General features: G+C 46.6%; 1 protein-coding gene across 1 annotated transcript in view; it reads left to right on the top strand.

Moving 5' to 3' along the window:
- Nucleotides 1-14,481, top strand: part of ADAMTS12 (ADAM metallopeptidase with thrombospondin type 1 motif 12) — a 362,955-nt gene that overhangs the window by 134,453 nt on the left and 214,021 nt on the right. Inside the window, exon 3 of the mRNA XM_090037912.1 lies at nucleotides 11,876-12,050. Within this exon, the coding sequence (XP_089894038.1) occupies nucleotides 11,876-12,050 (175 nt within the window). The remainder of the gene's footprint in view (nucleotides 1-11,875; nucleotides 12,051-14,481) is intronic.

Genomic DNA, 14,481 nt, shown 5'->3' with positions numbered 1-14,481 from the left:
CTGGGCGAGCATGCTCAGAAAAGAGATTTTAAAAGAGCAGGAAAGTTCTGAGGGGAAGGTGAACAACACCTTTGAGTGGCAGACCCAAATGATGAAATGTAACTGGGTGAGTGAGGGATGATTGACAGAATGTATGATTGACAGATATGGTTTTAAGATCACTGAACCATCAGAAGTGGTGTGATGGGGAGCTAAATAAGAATAAAAGGGAGTGAAAAAGGCTCCTCAGGGTCTCCACAGTGAGCTGAGTTCAGGAGAGTGGCAACCCCGAGAGAGGGATCTGAGGATTGGGATCTGAGAAGTGGATCATAGTGCACCTTAGTTTAGGGAGGACAAAGGAGCACCTCTCCCTCACTGAGCATGACTCTTCAGCAGAGTCTTCTGTGGACTTTTGTTGTAAGGCGACTCCAAGATAAGAAATGGGGAGCACTCCTAATATGATTCATCTTGCTGGTGTTAACTCAACCGGCCTGTCTGTCAAATGATATAAAGTTGGTTCATCCCATTGGACCCCCATGAGACAACATAGTGTTGGTAAAGTATTGTTGTTTGTCAATAGTAAATTCTTATTATCAACCTTTAATAACCCTTGGGAACCTGTGGTTCAGTGATGGAGTCCTTGTCTGCCACATAGGAGACCCGTGTTCAATTCCCAGACACTTAAACAACTGTCCCTCCGGAGGCACCAAACGTCTGGACTCAATCTGGCCTTCGGATTCTGTCTCAATGACCTAAAGGGGGTGGAAAGTCTGGGCAGCCTCCACTCCTTCATACTCCTGCCTAGGCATATGTGTCAAAGGTCTGGGTGACCTCTCATGCATACACCATGATCTGGAACGATTGCTGGTTGCCACACCATAACCAATAACCCTTGGTATTATTATTCAGGCCCATATACAAAGAAATCGGTCTGGTATTGTAACTGGCAGTGTTGAAGGGAATGTCAACGTTGTTCGGTAGGCCTTTCACCACCCCTTTCCAAGCCCAGTGAGGTTGGGGGTCTCATCTCCTCCAAAACCTGGTTGCAACATCTCCACTTCGAAAAATACTGTAGCCTAGGTATTTTGGCTACAGTAGATGGCTGCCTGGGTTAGTTTTATTAGGAATCATGCTGTGGCTTGTCATGTAACAAAAAGCATTGTGTGTAGGAAAATACTGTTTTTTTCCCCTGTACCTGAGAGATGATGGGATATCTTGGACTGATTCATCATTGCTACCTTTTAGAAGTAGGTTCACATCTGAGATACTCTATAGTTTGACTGAGGCTTTTGATTTCCTGGGCTTCTCTTCTTTGAGAGGGAAAGAGAAGCTATCCTTTGGGCAAGACAGCCAAGAAAAATACAAGCAGTAGTGCACATTCTAAGCATAAAAAATCATGAGATAAATTAAGCATGTATTTGAGGCTCTTCTTGTCTGATTTCTGAACCTTATCTTTGGTATTCACATCACTAAAGATACTCTTTACAGCCACGAAATTTTAGATTCCTTGTATGGAAGTTGAGCTTTCTTTCAGTCTCAGAATTCCTAGATTTGGAATTCTAAGAATAAAAACTCTAAGTATGGCATGGTGTAAAAGCCAAACTCTATCCTCAGTTTGAGTTCTGCTACAAACCTATTACACCATTCCTCTGTCCTCCAGACTGGCTTTGCATAAAATACAGAGTCAATTTTAAGGTGTCAGTTGTTATCTTCATGGGACTCAACAGTTTACGCCCAGAATGTCTGTGCCCTTGCATAATGTTTCTAGGATGACAGTGGAAAAGGACAAGTATATAGTGCCCATCTTTAAGAAGGGAAGGAGGAGGAACTGAAGAGCTACAAACTGGTCAGCCTCAACTCAATTCCTGGAAAAATCAATGGAGTAGGTCCTCAAGGAATCAATTTCTAAGCAATTGGAGGAGAAGGTAATTAGAAACAGCATGGATTCACTAAAGGCAAGTTGTGCCTGACCAATCTGATTGCCTTCTATGATGAGATGACTGGCTCCATATATGCAGAAAGAGTAGTGGAAGTGATATAACTTGACTTTAGCAAGGTGTTTGATACAGTCTCCCACAACATTCTTGCAAGCTAGCCAAGGAAGTATGGGTTGGATGAATGAACTGTCAGGTGGATAGAAAACTCACTGAATCATCAGGCTCAGAGGGTAGTACTCAATGGGTCAATGTCTAATTGGCAGCCTGTATCAAGTGGAGCACCCCAGGGGTTGGTCCTGAGATTGGTTTTGTTAAATATCTTCATCAAAGTCCTGGAAGATGGTATGGAGTGCACCCTCAGCAAGTCTTCAGATGATCCCAAGCTGGTGGGAGTAGTAGGTGGGCTGAAGGATAGTACTAGGATTCAGAGAGACTTCAACGAATTGGAGGATTAAACCAAAACAAATCACATGAGGTTCAATAAGGAGAAGTGTAAAATCTTTCATTTAGATCTGAACAGTCCCATGCACTAGTACAGGTTAGGAACCAAATGGCTAAGCAACAACTCAGCAGAAAAAGATCTGGGGGTTACAGTGGAAAATAAGCTGATAATGAGCCAACAGCCTGGCCTTGTTACAACAAAGGCTAATGGCATACTGGGCTGCATTAGTAGGAGTGTTGCCAGCACACTGAGGAAAAGATTATTCCCTTTTTCAGCACTGGTGAAGCCACATCTGGAGTAGCGTGTCCTGTTTTGGGCCCCACACTACAGAGAGGATGTGGACGGACAAATTAGAGACAGTCCAGAAGAAGGCAACAAAAATGGTGAGGGACCTGGTGCATGTGACTTATAAGGAGAGGTTGAGGGAACTGGGCGTATTAAGTCTGGAGAAGGAAAGACTGAGAGGGGATTTAATAGCAGCCTTCAAGTAGCTGAAGGTTAGTACCAAAGAGGATGGAGCTAGACTGTTCTCAGCTAGCATCTGCTATTTACCTGGTGGCAGACGACCCAATAAGGAGCAATGGTCTCATGTTGCAGAAAGGGAAGTTTAGGTTAGATATTAGGAAAAAAATTATCATGAGAAGGCTAGTGAAACACTGGAACAGGTTACCCAGAGAGGTTGTGGAATCTCCATCCGTGGAGGCTTTCAAGACCTGGCTAAACAAAACTTTGGCTGGGACGATATGTTGGGGATGATCCTGCTTTGAGCAGGTGGTTGGACTAGATGACTGCCTGAAGTTCCTTTCAATCCTAATTTTCTATGAATTTTACTCTTCAGGAGAAGACCTCTTGTCTGTATAGGAGATTACTTTCTTAGAGAGTGATTTGGCATGCTAAAATGAACTTCTGCAAGAAGAAAAAACTGGCACAGATTCCCCACCGTTGGCCCAAGTGCACCATGAATGTAAGTCCTGCCCATTATCTCTTGTTCCACAAACAACCAAGCTCAACAGTTAGATAGTGAAGACAGCTAAGACTCCTTGTTCCAGAAGGCTGTGAAGACAGAGACTCCATCAGGCAACCATTTGCTAGCTCCTAAGCAATCTTTGTTGCTAGCTGATGTATTTGAGGGAGTGACAGATGAAAGCTAAAGCTCAGGACAGCCTTAAATCTACGACAGGTGATAACTGAAAGGGTAAGATGGGATGGATCACTCTATACCTGTCCTGTGATTAGAACGTTCCCCTAAATCATCTGCTGTTTGCCTGGGACAGACTACTATGGTAGATGGCATTTAGTCTCATTTAGTATGGCTGTTCTTTTAGCATGTTTTATTGTGTGTAAATGTCCTTTTGATCTGACTTTATAAAACTTGGATTGATTTTCATGGCTTCAGGACTAATGTTGGTTGGAGCCAGGGCTGGAGGCATGCCATTACAGATATGCCTACTCTTTAAGGGTTGCTTGACCTTATTTCTTGGTAGGTAAGATGCAGGATCAGATGCAACACCCAGTGATCAGCCATGCTGCTTCACAACAGGCATGGTGGTTATGCCAATGCTATCCAAAATTGCAAAGGGACAAAAGACTGGAGGGGCATTTAAGCCCACTGAGTCCCATCCCCTGTCTTGTAGGCAACAGTTTGCCCAAAAGGATCTGGGGGAATTTTGTGCAAGTCAAATTCACGTAAGTCAGGATGACTTTCCCCATAGGAAATAACAGAATAGTGAGGGGTTGCGTACCCCAGACATACCTCAGTCAAAGCTTTTTTTCCCCTTTTCTCGGCAGAATCACCTTTAGGAGGTGCGTCTAGTGTCTCATCTATGCATCTTGAGATGCTGCTACCACAATGGCAGCACAGCTCTGCTTGATTCTGCCTGCAAACCTTGTGAGGCGTTTGCATATATATGCAAATCTCACGAGCATTCATATATATATGTGAATGATGTGCATCTTGAGGGGCATTTTCCAGTTCGGACCTTAATAAAAAATTGTATAAATGCGAGATGTGTAAGTCAGAATCGCGTAAATCACGGGTCTACTGTACATAATAGTGTTCACTCCACACTGCCCCAATGAGGCACAAGCAGAGGGCAGCATGTACAATGTCCTGCTACTGCAATGGTAGTTTTTGAAAGGGTAATTTATGATTAGATGATCATGAAGGTCCTAGGAAAAAGATCACATCCCAAGGGAAAGTGACAAGGGTGCCAAAAGAGGACAGTTAAAGACATATCCCAACAGTGCTTGCCAATCTGATTTGCGGGTGAAGTTGGGGGTGGGGTGGGGGGAGATATTTTCCTGGCTCCTGCAGATAACCAGCATTTGTTCCATAGCATGGATTCTTCCTGATTTCAGCCAAGTCAAAAATATCCAAGTCAAAATAGCCAAAGCTTTGGAGACATCAGTAAAAGACTGCACTTTGGGAGGATTATGTGGTTGTAATTGTTTGTTTTGATGGGTCCACACTGAACGTGTTTTTTGGATGAGTTTTTTGTTCTGGTTGGAAAAGAGTTAATGATCTGATTGCAGAGGGCCTGTGCCATCTGGCTGGTGCTAGAGGCTAGAGGTTTCCTGAGAACCCTGGCTCTTGGGAAGTTGTGGGAGGAGATATAAGCAGGGCTGCTGGAAAGTGTACAGGTAGGTGCATGCGTGTGAGTGGCTGCCAGCACGTGGCCTGCTGGAGTTGACTGAAGCCCTGTGGTGTGAAGCCACAGAGAGTGGAGACAGAGGGAGCCTGCCCTGTGGGGACTGCAAGTGGAAAGGATGGAGTGGTGGAACAGAGACCACCTGCTGAGGGCCTGCAGAGAAGACGAAACCTCTGAGGATAAGAGGGAGTTTAGCAACAGAGATGGTGACAATTCCTGTCTGCCACTGTACTCAGCCAGAGACTGAGAAGTAAGCACTGCCTGGGCTTGAGAGTAAAGTGCTAGATGTTTGTGTGTTTTGAACCTTTATTGTTATAATCTGTTTTTCCCTAGTTCTATTGTAGTGTTTTTCCCTAAATATTAAAGTTGGTCTTTTTATCATTACTATTATTCCTAAATGTATCTATTATTTAACTGGGTATCTCCCCTCAGGGTGAGTTTGTGCCTTCACTGCCTTGGCAGACTCGTAGTCCCATCACACACTCCTTCTCAGTGTGTGGTGTTGCCAACGGTTTGTGCCAGAATAGACTTTACACTATTTCAATCAATTCATCAGTTCTTAAGTTAACCTTGCACAGTAGGAAGCAACCCCCCCCCAAAAAAAAAAAAACAAAACAAAACAAAACAATCTAACATGTACCAAGACTGCACTGCAAAGTCTAATGTTGTCTTGCCAGCTCCTAAGCATTCCTCTTCATTGGACTCATGCTTGCGTGACAGCTTTATTTGTTCTGAATGCAGATTTAGTGCTAGGATTCATGTTCTTTACTCATGCCTGCCAGTCTCCCATCTCCAAAGCACCCTAGAGATTTACAATGTATAATGTTGAGTAAAACATTTTTGTATTAATCTTTAAAAATGAGACACTTGACTCTTTTTCTTTATTAAAAAAAAAAGAGACAATAAAATAATCCTACTTCATTAAAACTTTGTGAACCCAAGTCCTTGTCCAGAATCTGTAAAATCTCCCTAGGTCATAAGGAGAGTACTAATGTATTTAAATTTCAGGATCTTTTAAAATAAGACCTACCTTCATATTTTTTACCTCCATTTGTAATGAAAATGGGACCAGAGGGAAGGATTTCTGCATTAGATGAATAAATAATCTAGCGGACCTACTGTGGCTAAAAAGGAAAGCCTACAAAGGATGGAGGACGGGATTCACCTCCAAGGAGGATTACTCCGCGCTGGTCCGGTCCTGCAGGGACCAAACCAGGAAAGCCAAGGCTGCAACTGAACTCCAACTAGCTTCAGGCATCAAGGACAACAAAAAGTCCTTTTTCAGATATGTGGGGAGCCGGAGGAAAAGCAAGGGCAATGTTGGACCCCTGCTAAACCAGATGGGGCAACTGACAACTGACGCCCAGGAAAAAGCCAACCTATTAAATAGGTACTTTGCATCAGTCTTTCATCAGTCCCATGGGACGCCCATGCCTGCTATGGGACAGGGAGATCCGGGTGATGGAGATCCCCTACCCTCCATCAATGCTGACCTCGTGAAGGAACACCTTGAGAAGCTGGATACCTTCAAGTCAGCCTGCCCTGACAATCTGCACCCCAGGGTACTCAAGGAGCTGGCGAGCGTCATAGCCCAGCCCCTGGCACGGATCTTTGAAAACTCCTGGCGCTCTGGTGTAGTGCCCGAAGACTGGAAGAAGGCCAATGTGGTGCCGATCTTCAAGAAAGGGAGGAGAGTGGATCCGGCTAACTACAGGCCCATTAGCCTGACTTCTATCCTGGGGAAGATCTTAGAAAAGTTTATTAAGGAGGCCATCCTTGATGGACTGGCCCAGGCTAACATTCTAAGGGACAGCCAGCATGGGTTTGTTGCGGGTAGGTCTTGTTTGACCAATCTCATTTCCTTCTATGACCAGGTGACCCATCACCTGGACAAGGGAGAAGAGATTGATGTCATATATCTTGACTTCAAAAAAGCCTTTGATCTGGTATCCCACGATCACCTCTTGGCCAAACTGCCCAGTTGTGGCCTTGGCTCCACCACGATCCGCTGGCTGGGAAATTGGCTTCGTGGTCGGACCCAGAGGGTTGTGATTGATGGCAGTCACTCATCATGGTGCCCTGTGACCAGTGGGGTCCCTCAAGGCTCTGTCCTGGGACCCATACTGTTCAACATCTTCATTAATGATGTGGACATTGGAGTCAGGAGTGGACTGGCCAAGTTCGCCGATGACACCAAACTTTGGGGCAAAGCATCCACGCCAGAAGATAGGCGGGTGATCCAGGCTGACCTGTACAAGCTCAGCAAATGGACAGATGAGAACCTCATGGTGTTTAACACCGATAAATGCAAGGTTCTCCACCTTGGGAGGAAAAACCTGCAGCACCCTTATAGGCTCAGCAGTGCTACGTTGGTTAGCACTACAGAAGAAAAAGACTTGGGGGTCATCATTGACCACAAGATGAACATGAGCCTGCAATGCGATGCTGCGGCTAGTAAAGCGACCAAAATGCTGGCGTGCATCCATAGATGCTTCTCGAGCAAATCCCGGGACGTCATTCTCCCCTTGTACTCGGCCTTAGTGAGGCCGCAGCTGGAGTACTGCGTCCAGTTTTGGGCTCCACAATTCAAAAAGGATGTGGAGAAGCTTGAGAGAGTCCAGAGGAGATCCACGCGCATGATCAGAGATCAGGAAAACAGATCTTACGATGACAGGCTGAGAGCCATGGGACTCTTTAGCCTGGAAAAGCGCAGGCTCAGGGGTGATCTGATGGCCACCTATAAGTTTACCAGGGGTGACCACCAGGATGTGGGGGAATGTCTGTTCACCAGAGCGCCCCAAGGGATGACGAGGTCGAACGGTCACAAACTCCTGCAAGACCGCTTCAGGCTGGACATAAGGAAGAATTTCTTTACTGTCCGAGCCCCCAAGGTCTGGAACAGCCTGCCATTGGAGGTGGTTCAAGCACCTACATTGAACACCTTCAAGAGTAAATTGGATGCTTATCTTGCTGGGATCCTATGACCCCAGCTGACTTCCTGCCCTTTGGGTGAGGGGCTGGACTCAATGATGTCCCAAGGTCCCTTCCAGCCCTAATGTCTATGAAATCTATGAAATCTATGAAATAATAAAAAGAGCAAAAGATCAGGGGTAACTGGATTTAATTCACTTCTAAACTCTAGTTTAGAAATGAATTAAACTTTAATTCAATTCAACTCTTTTTGGAAAATGCACAAGGAGAAGTGGTCCATGAATATTTGAACTCTTGTCCCACAAGCCAAAGTATGAATTTATACAAGGATATTAAGGGACAGATTGGTAGTTGTACTGGAGACAGTACAGAAGGGGAGTGTGGAAAGCTGAACCTAGGGACAGGACTCATGGGGCATGTTCAGACAAGCGTGTATGTGCATTTCCCTAGGAACAAATACTTGTTCCCGGGAAACACCCCTGCGCACGTGCCCTGGCATGTGGCAATTTGCCCAGGTTGGGTACAGGAGGTTGGGGTCAGCACTTGGGCTGGCCCCAGCAGCCTTACCTGGGGTGTTGGGGCCTCCTGAGGCTGCAGTAGTGGTGATCTGGGAGTGCAGAACCTGGCCAGCCACGCTTCAGTTTTGGGGATTTGGCTTGGTGTCAGAACTGTCTCCTGGGCAGTAGAGTTCAGGGGCTGGAAAGTTTGTTCACACAGAACAGGAAGGTAGGGAAGAGGACAGTGCATCTGTTTATTTGTGGAGATGGGCCACACATTAAAGGAACATGAGCTCAATAACATGGATTAGAGATAAACCTGCCCTGAAGTGGCGTATGTTTAAGCCACCTAAGGTGTGCTTAATGCTAGTTTCAGGTGTTAAGGCGGAGACAAACTAGGGATTAAGAGCTTCAGGAACGACCTAAAATTAATGTGTAACACGGCCTAAATTACTATTTCCATTTCCCAGAGACTCTTACAGACCTGGAATCATGGAACATAAATGACCTCAGACATTGCAAAAGTTAAGATTAGGGACTCAATTTGCATGATCAACCTGGTAAGTTGGTCCTATCTCAAACAGTGCTGCTAAGTCTTGTCTTGTTTATGAGGATCGTTCCAAATTGCTATTACCCACTGATGTAGAAGATGTGCTTCGAGGGTGACCAGCTGTGGACTGGTCCTGTGCCCATCCTAGCTTGTAAAACCCAGCCAGGGGGGACTAGGTCCACTGCTGGCAGAGGTTGTCAACACCTCCCTTTGGGAGGGTCAGGAACCAAATACTCTTAAGTTCACAGTTGTCTGGCCCTGGCTCAGGAGCCCTCATTTGATGCTGGCTCCTTATCCAGTTATCACCCTTGTCTCACTGCAGCTACATGCACCACCCCCTTTTTTTAAACCATTTTTTTTAATATACCAGGATTTCACAGTACCTGATTTTTGCTCTGTGCTGCAAATATGCAGCACCAAGAACCTTTTCCAATGTCGTGTGTGTTTTGCAGCATCTCAAAAGCCTTTGAGATGCCATAAAATACACTTGCATGCTCATCTGGACATGCCTATGGGGTCTGTACTGGGTGGACTGAAGGGCTGAGAAAACTTATGGAATATGACTAATTATTATTTTAAAATTGCTTCTCCCTCCCCTTTGCTGTGGTCAGAGGCTTTTTTTAGAAACTTCTCCACTGCAGCAGCACCAAGAGGGGGAAAAGGCACTTCCCTCTGCTGGAACCCAGCTCTTGCGGGGTGGTGGGGGTGGAGGGAGGTAAGCTGCAAGGGGCCCCCAATCCTCTTCTTGCCCAGGGCATGAAAAAATCATAATCTGCCTCTGCATCTATAGCTGTTGTGCTGAATGCGAAGGCTGTACAGTCCTGTTAATGTTTTCATAACCTTTTTTTAAAGTGCCACAGACTGACTGGTAGGGATGTGTGAAATGGGGGCCATATTCTATTCAGATTTGGATACGGCCTGAATCAGGGACAGTAATTCAATTTGTTGATTTGGATCACTTCCCCCAATTCAATTCGGCTAAATCTGAATCTGAAGATCTGATGCTGATTTGGAGAATCAGCAATTGGGCCATAGACATAGCTTTAAATGTTTTTCGATATACCTCGAGGTACCAGGCATGGCTCATGAATGCTGTGATGGTGGGGTGGATGAAGTGTCCCACAGGAGTGTGTGGGGGGCCCCTGCATGCTCAGTGCTTCCAGTCCACTTCCACATCTGCTGCCAAGTGCACAGGGGGTTCTCCTCATGGCCCCCCGGCTCAGCAGTTGGCCATGGGGAGACCCCGGGTACCCCCCCAACCCAGGAGGCACCAGTCACTGAGCTGGGGGCCATGGGGGGACCCCCCAGCATGAGCCCCAGCAGACCCAAAAGTGCATTGGAAGTGTTTCTGGTCCACTTCTGGGTTTGCTGCCAAGTTTTTGGTCATTCTGATCATCTGTGCCCCTAGTCTTGCTTCTTTTCCAGCAAAGAAAACAATTTCCCTGTTTAAAACATGTAAGTGAATTTTGCGGTGCTGGTCGTGGGAGAGAAGGTGCATGTTGTATGTTAGTAAATATAGTATTCTTCCCCATTACAAGATAATTTCCATTACAAGAGCTTTCTAGTCCAGTGTTTGGTATCTAGTGCACATGTAGCACAGTGGCACTGTAGGTAGGTCACAAGGGTACCTATCGAGCGTGATGGGGGGACTGGGAAAATGTAGTAGCTTCTCCCTGAATGTTTCACAGTGCCAGTCAGTATTTGGATGCATGCATGCTGGCTTCTGAAGAGCAAGCAGCAGGAGCACCTTAAAGCACTGCTGCTGGTGCACTAAATAACTCTGCTGAGCGTGAGGTAATTGGCACCAAGAAAAGCTTGTTATCCCAGTTATATCTGTGATGGAGCTGTGAGGGGCAAGGTGCCTGTACTATGGCTTGCATCCAGCTGAGGGATGAAGTGGTAGGTGGTGGTCAAAGGTGTAAGGATACTGGCCTTTTAAATGGCTGACACAAATGTACCTATGTTAGTTAGAGAGAGCTGTCATAGAATCATAGAAGTTGGGTCAAAGGGACCTTGTAGATCTTCAAGCCTGACCCCCCATCTGGGTGGGAGAAAAAGACTGGACTCAGATGAGTCCAGCCAGGTAGTCATCAAGCCTCTTCTTAAAGACCCCCAGGGTAGGAGCCAGCACCACTTCCCTTGGAAGTTGGTTCCAACTCCTAGCCGCCCTAACTGTGAAGTCGTTCTTGCGGATGTCTAATCTAAACCTACTCTCTAATAACTTGTGTCCATTATTCCTTGTCATGCCGGGGGCGCTAGGGGAAACAGCGTCTCTCCCAAACCCTTCTGGTCCCCCCTAGTGAGTTTATAGACTCTCACCAGGTCCCCCCTCAGCCTTCTCTTGTGAAGGCTGAACAGGTTCAGGTCCCACAGTCTTTCAATGTAGGGTCTGCCCTGTAGTCTGTTGGCTGATATTTGATTGACTAACTTTTTCAGACATCAGCACAGCCACTAAGGCTTTGTCACAGTGAAGAAGAGCACAGCCTATTAGAAAAGAGGTTGTTCCAGTAATACTGTACTTGCTGGGAGATTTCTCTCCGCTTGTAGCCTGAAGCAGAGCAGAACTATGACTCTAGGCAACTGTTAAAGCACTGTTTTCTTGTTCTGTTGTCCTCAAGGGATGAGTTCCTAATCAAGTGCCTATAAAAGATTTTACATTCCCTTTCTGCTTGTTGTGTCACAAAGGTAAGAAAAATTGGATTTATTAAGCAAAAACTAGCAGAACAGACACACTCAGCTATTGTTTCCTATGCATGATGCAATAGATATGATTGGCTTATCAGAAAAACCCTGAGGTGGTGACATGAAGCAACTTAACATATCTTGTTTGTAGGTGACTTACACTGCAGCAAAAGTACAGTAGAAATTAATGGTTATATTATTATTTTCAGACTGGATATTTCCACCTGCCACATGAGGACTACTTCATTGAGCCTGTTCAAAAGTATCCAGTGACAGAAGGAACACCTCACCTACACATCATCTACAGAGCACATGTCCCTCAAAATGCTGAAAGGCAGCGACGGGAGGCTGTATTGAAAAAGGAAGGAGCTTGTGGATTGAATGGTATGACTTTTGTCAAAGCTTTGTCCTTGTTTGTTTTCTGCATTTTTTAATAATCTTGGTTCCCAAATCTTTACCCCTTCATTTTCAAATGTCAGGTCTTTATAAGTATAGAAGCTGAGTATTAGAAGTATGAGGCATTCATCAGAGACATACCAGGGCAGAAGTGGCCCTGGTTTTCTGGTGCGTTTCATGTAATTTCAACATTACCTCCAATGTTGAAGCTCTCTATGTGAAGGAAAGCTACATGTCCCTGCAAGCTGATGTTGGCAACCAGCATGGACAGCTAGAGACCCTCTGGGTAAAAATTTGTGGGGAATTCGGCACAGGGGACACAACGGTGGGCGTCTACTACAGACCTCCCACTCAAAGTCCCGAGCTTGACCAGGAGTTCGCCCAGGAACTGACTGAGGCCGCTTGCTCCAGGACCTTGGTTGTCATGGGTGACTTCAATTACCCGGACATCTCGTGGGAAGATCACTCAGCTAAATCTGAGCGGGCGCTAAGCTTTCTCTCATGCGTGGATGACCTCTACCTGACTCAAGAAGTCTATGGGCCAATGAGAGGCAAAGCGCTGCTTGACCTGGTACTGGCTACGGGGGACGACCTAATCAGTGACCTAGTGATTGATGGGAAGTTGGGTGACAGCGACCACGAGCTGATCACCTTCACCATCCGCCGTAAAGCTGGCAAGTCAGTCAGCAACACAGAAGTCCTTGACTTCAGAAAAGCCGACTTTGACAAGCTCAAGAGGCTAGTCGGTCAGGCCCTCAGGGACCATGACCCCAGGGAGTTGGGAGTTCAAGAAGAGTGGTTGCTTCTCAAGGAAGCGATCCTCAATGCACAAGCTAAATCTATTCCAACACGGAGGAAAGGCAGCAAGAAGGCACAGTAGCCCCCCTGGCTCTCCAGAGACCTAGCGGACCTACTGTGGCTAAAAAGGAAAGCCTACAAAGGATGGAGGACGGGATTCACCTCCAAGGAGGATTACTCCGCGCTGGTCCGGTCCTGCAGGGACCAAACCAGGAAAGCCAAGGCTGCAACTGAACTCCAACTAGCTTCAGGCATCAAGGACAACAAAAAGTCCTTTTTCAGATATGTGGGGAGCCGGAGGAAAAGCAAGGGCAATGTTGGACCCCTGCTAAACCAGATGGGGCAACTGACAACTGACGCCCAGGAAAAAGCCAACCTATTAAATAGGTACTTTGCGTCAGTCTTTCATCAGTCACACGGGATGCCCATGCCTGCTATGGGACAGGGAAATCTGGGTGAGGGGGATCCCCTACCCTCCATCAATGCTGACCTCGTGAAGGAACACCTTGAGAAGCTGGATACCTTCAAGTCAGCTGGCCCTGACAACCTGCACCCCAGGGTACTCAAGGAGCTGGCGAGCGTCATAGCCCAGCCCCTGGCATGGATCTTTGAAAACTCCTGGCGCTCTGGTGTAGTGCCTGAAGACTGGAAGAAGGCCAATGTGGTGCCGATCTTCAAAAAAGGGAGGAGAGTGGATCTGGCTAACTACAGGCCTATTAGCCTGACTTCTATCCTGGGGAAGATCTTAGAAAAGTTTATTAAGGAGGCCATCCTTGAGGGACTGGCCCAGGCTAACATTCTAAGGGACAGCCAGCATGGGTTTGTTGCGGGTAGGTCTTGTTTGACCAATCTCATTTCCTTCTATGACCAGGTGACCTATCACCTGGACAAGGGAGAAGAGATTGATGTCATATATCTTGACTTCAAAAAAGCTTTTGATCTGGTATCCCACGATCACCTCTTGGCCAAACTGCCCAGTTGTGGCTTTGGCTCCACCACGATCCGCTGGCTGGGAAATTGGCTTCGTGGTCGGACCCAGAGGGTTGTGATTGATGGCAGTCACTCATCGTGGTGCCCTGTGACCAGTGGGGTCCCTCAAGGCTCTGTCCTGGGACCCATACTGTTCAACATCTTCATTAACGATGTGGACATTGGAGTCAGGAGTGGACTGGCCAAGTTCGCCGATGACACCAAACTTTGGGGCAAAGCATCCACGCCAGAAGATAGGCGGGTGATCCAGGCTGACCTGGACAAGCTCAGCAAATGGGCAGACGAGAACCTCATGGTGTTTAACACCAATAAATGCAAGGTTCTCCACCTTGGGAGGAAAAACCTGCAGCACCCTTATAGGCTCGGCAGTGCTACATTGGTTAGCACTACAGAAGAAAAAGACTTGGGGGTCATCATTGACCACAAGATGAACATGAGCCTGCAATGCGATGCTGCGGCTAGTAAAGCGACCAAAATGCTGGCGTGCATCCATAGATGCTTCTCGAGCAAATCCCGGGACGTCATTCTCCCCTTGTACTCGGCCTTAGTGAGGCCGCAGCTGGAGTACTGCGTCCAGTTTTGGGCTCCACAATTCAAAAAGGATGTGGAGAAGCTTGAGAGAGTCCAGAGG

The sequence above is a fragment of the Crocodylus siamensis genome, chromosome 3 (genome assembly GCF_052110815.1).
Source record: "Crocodylus siamensis isolate JL-2025a chromosome 3, ASM5211081v1, whole genome shotgun sequence".
Taxonomy (NCBI): domain Eukaryota; kingdom Metazoa; phylum Chordata; order Crocodylia; family Crocodylidae; genus Crocodylus; species Crocodylus siamensis.
The sequence above is the reverse complement of the archived record's forward strand: the minus strand, read 5'-3'. Positions and strand labels throughout refer to the sequence as shown.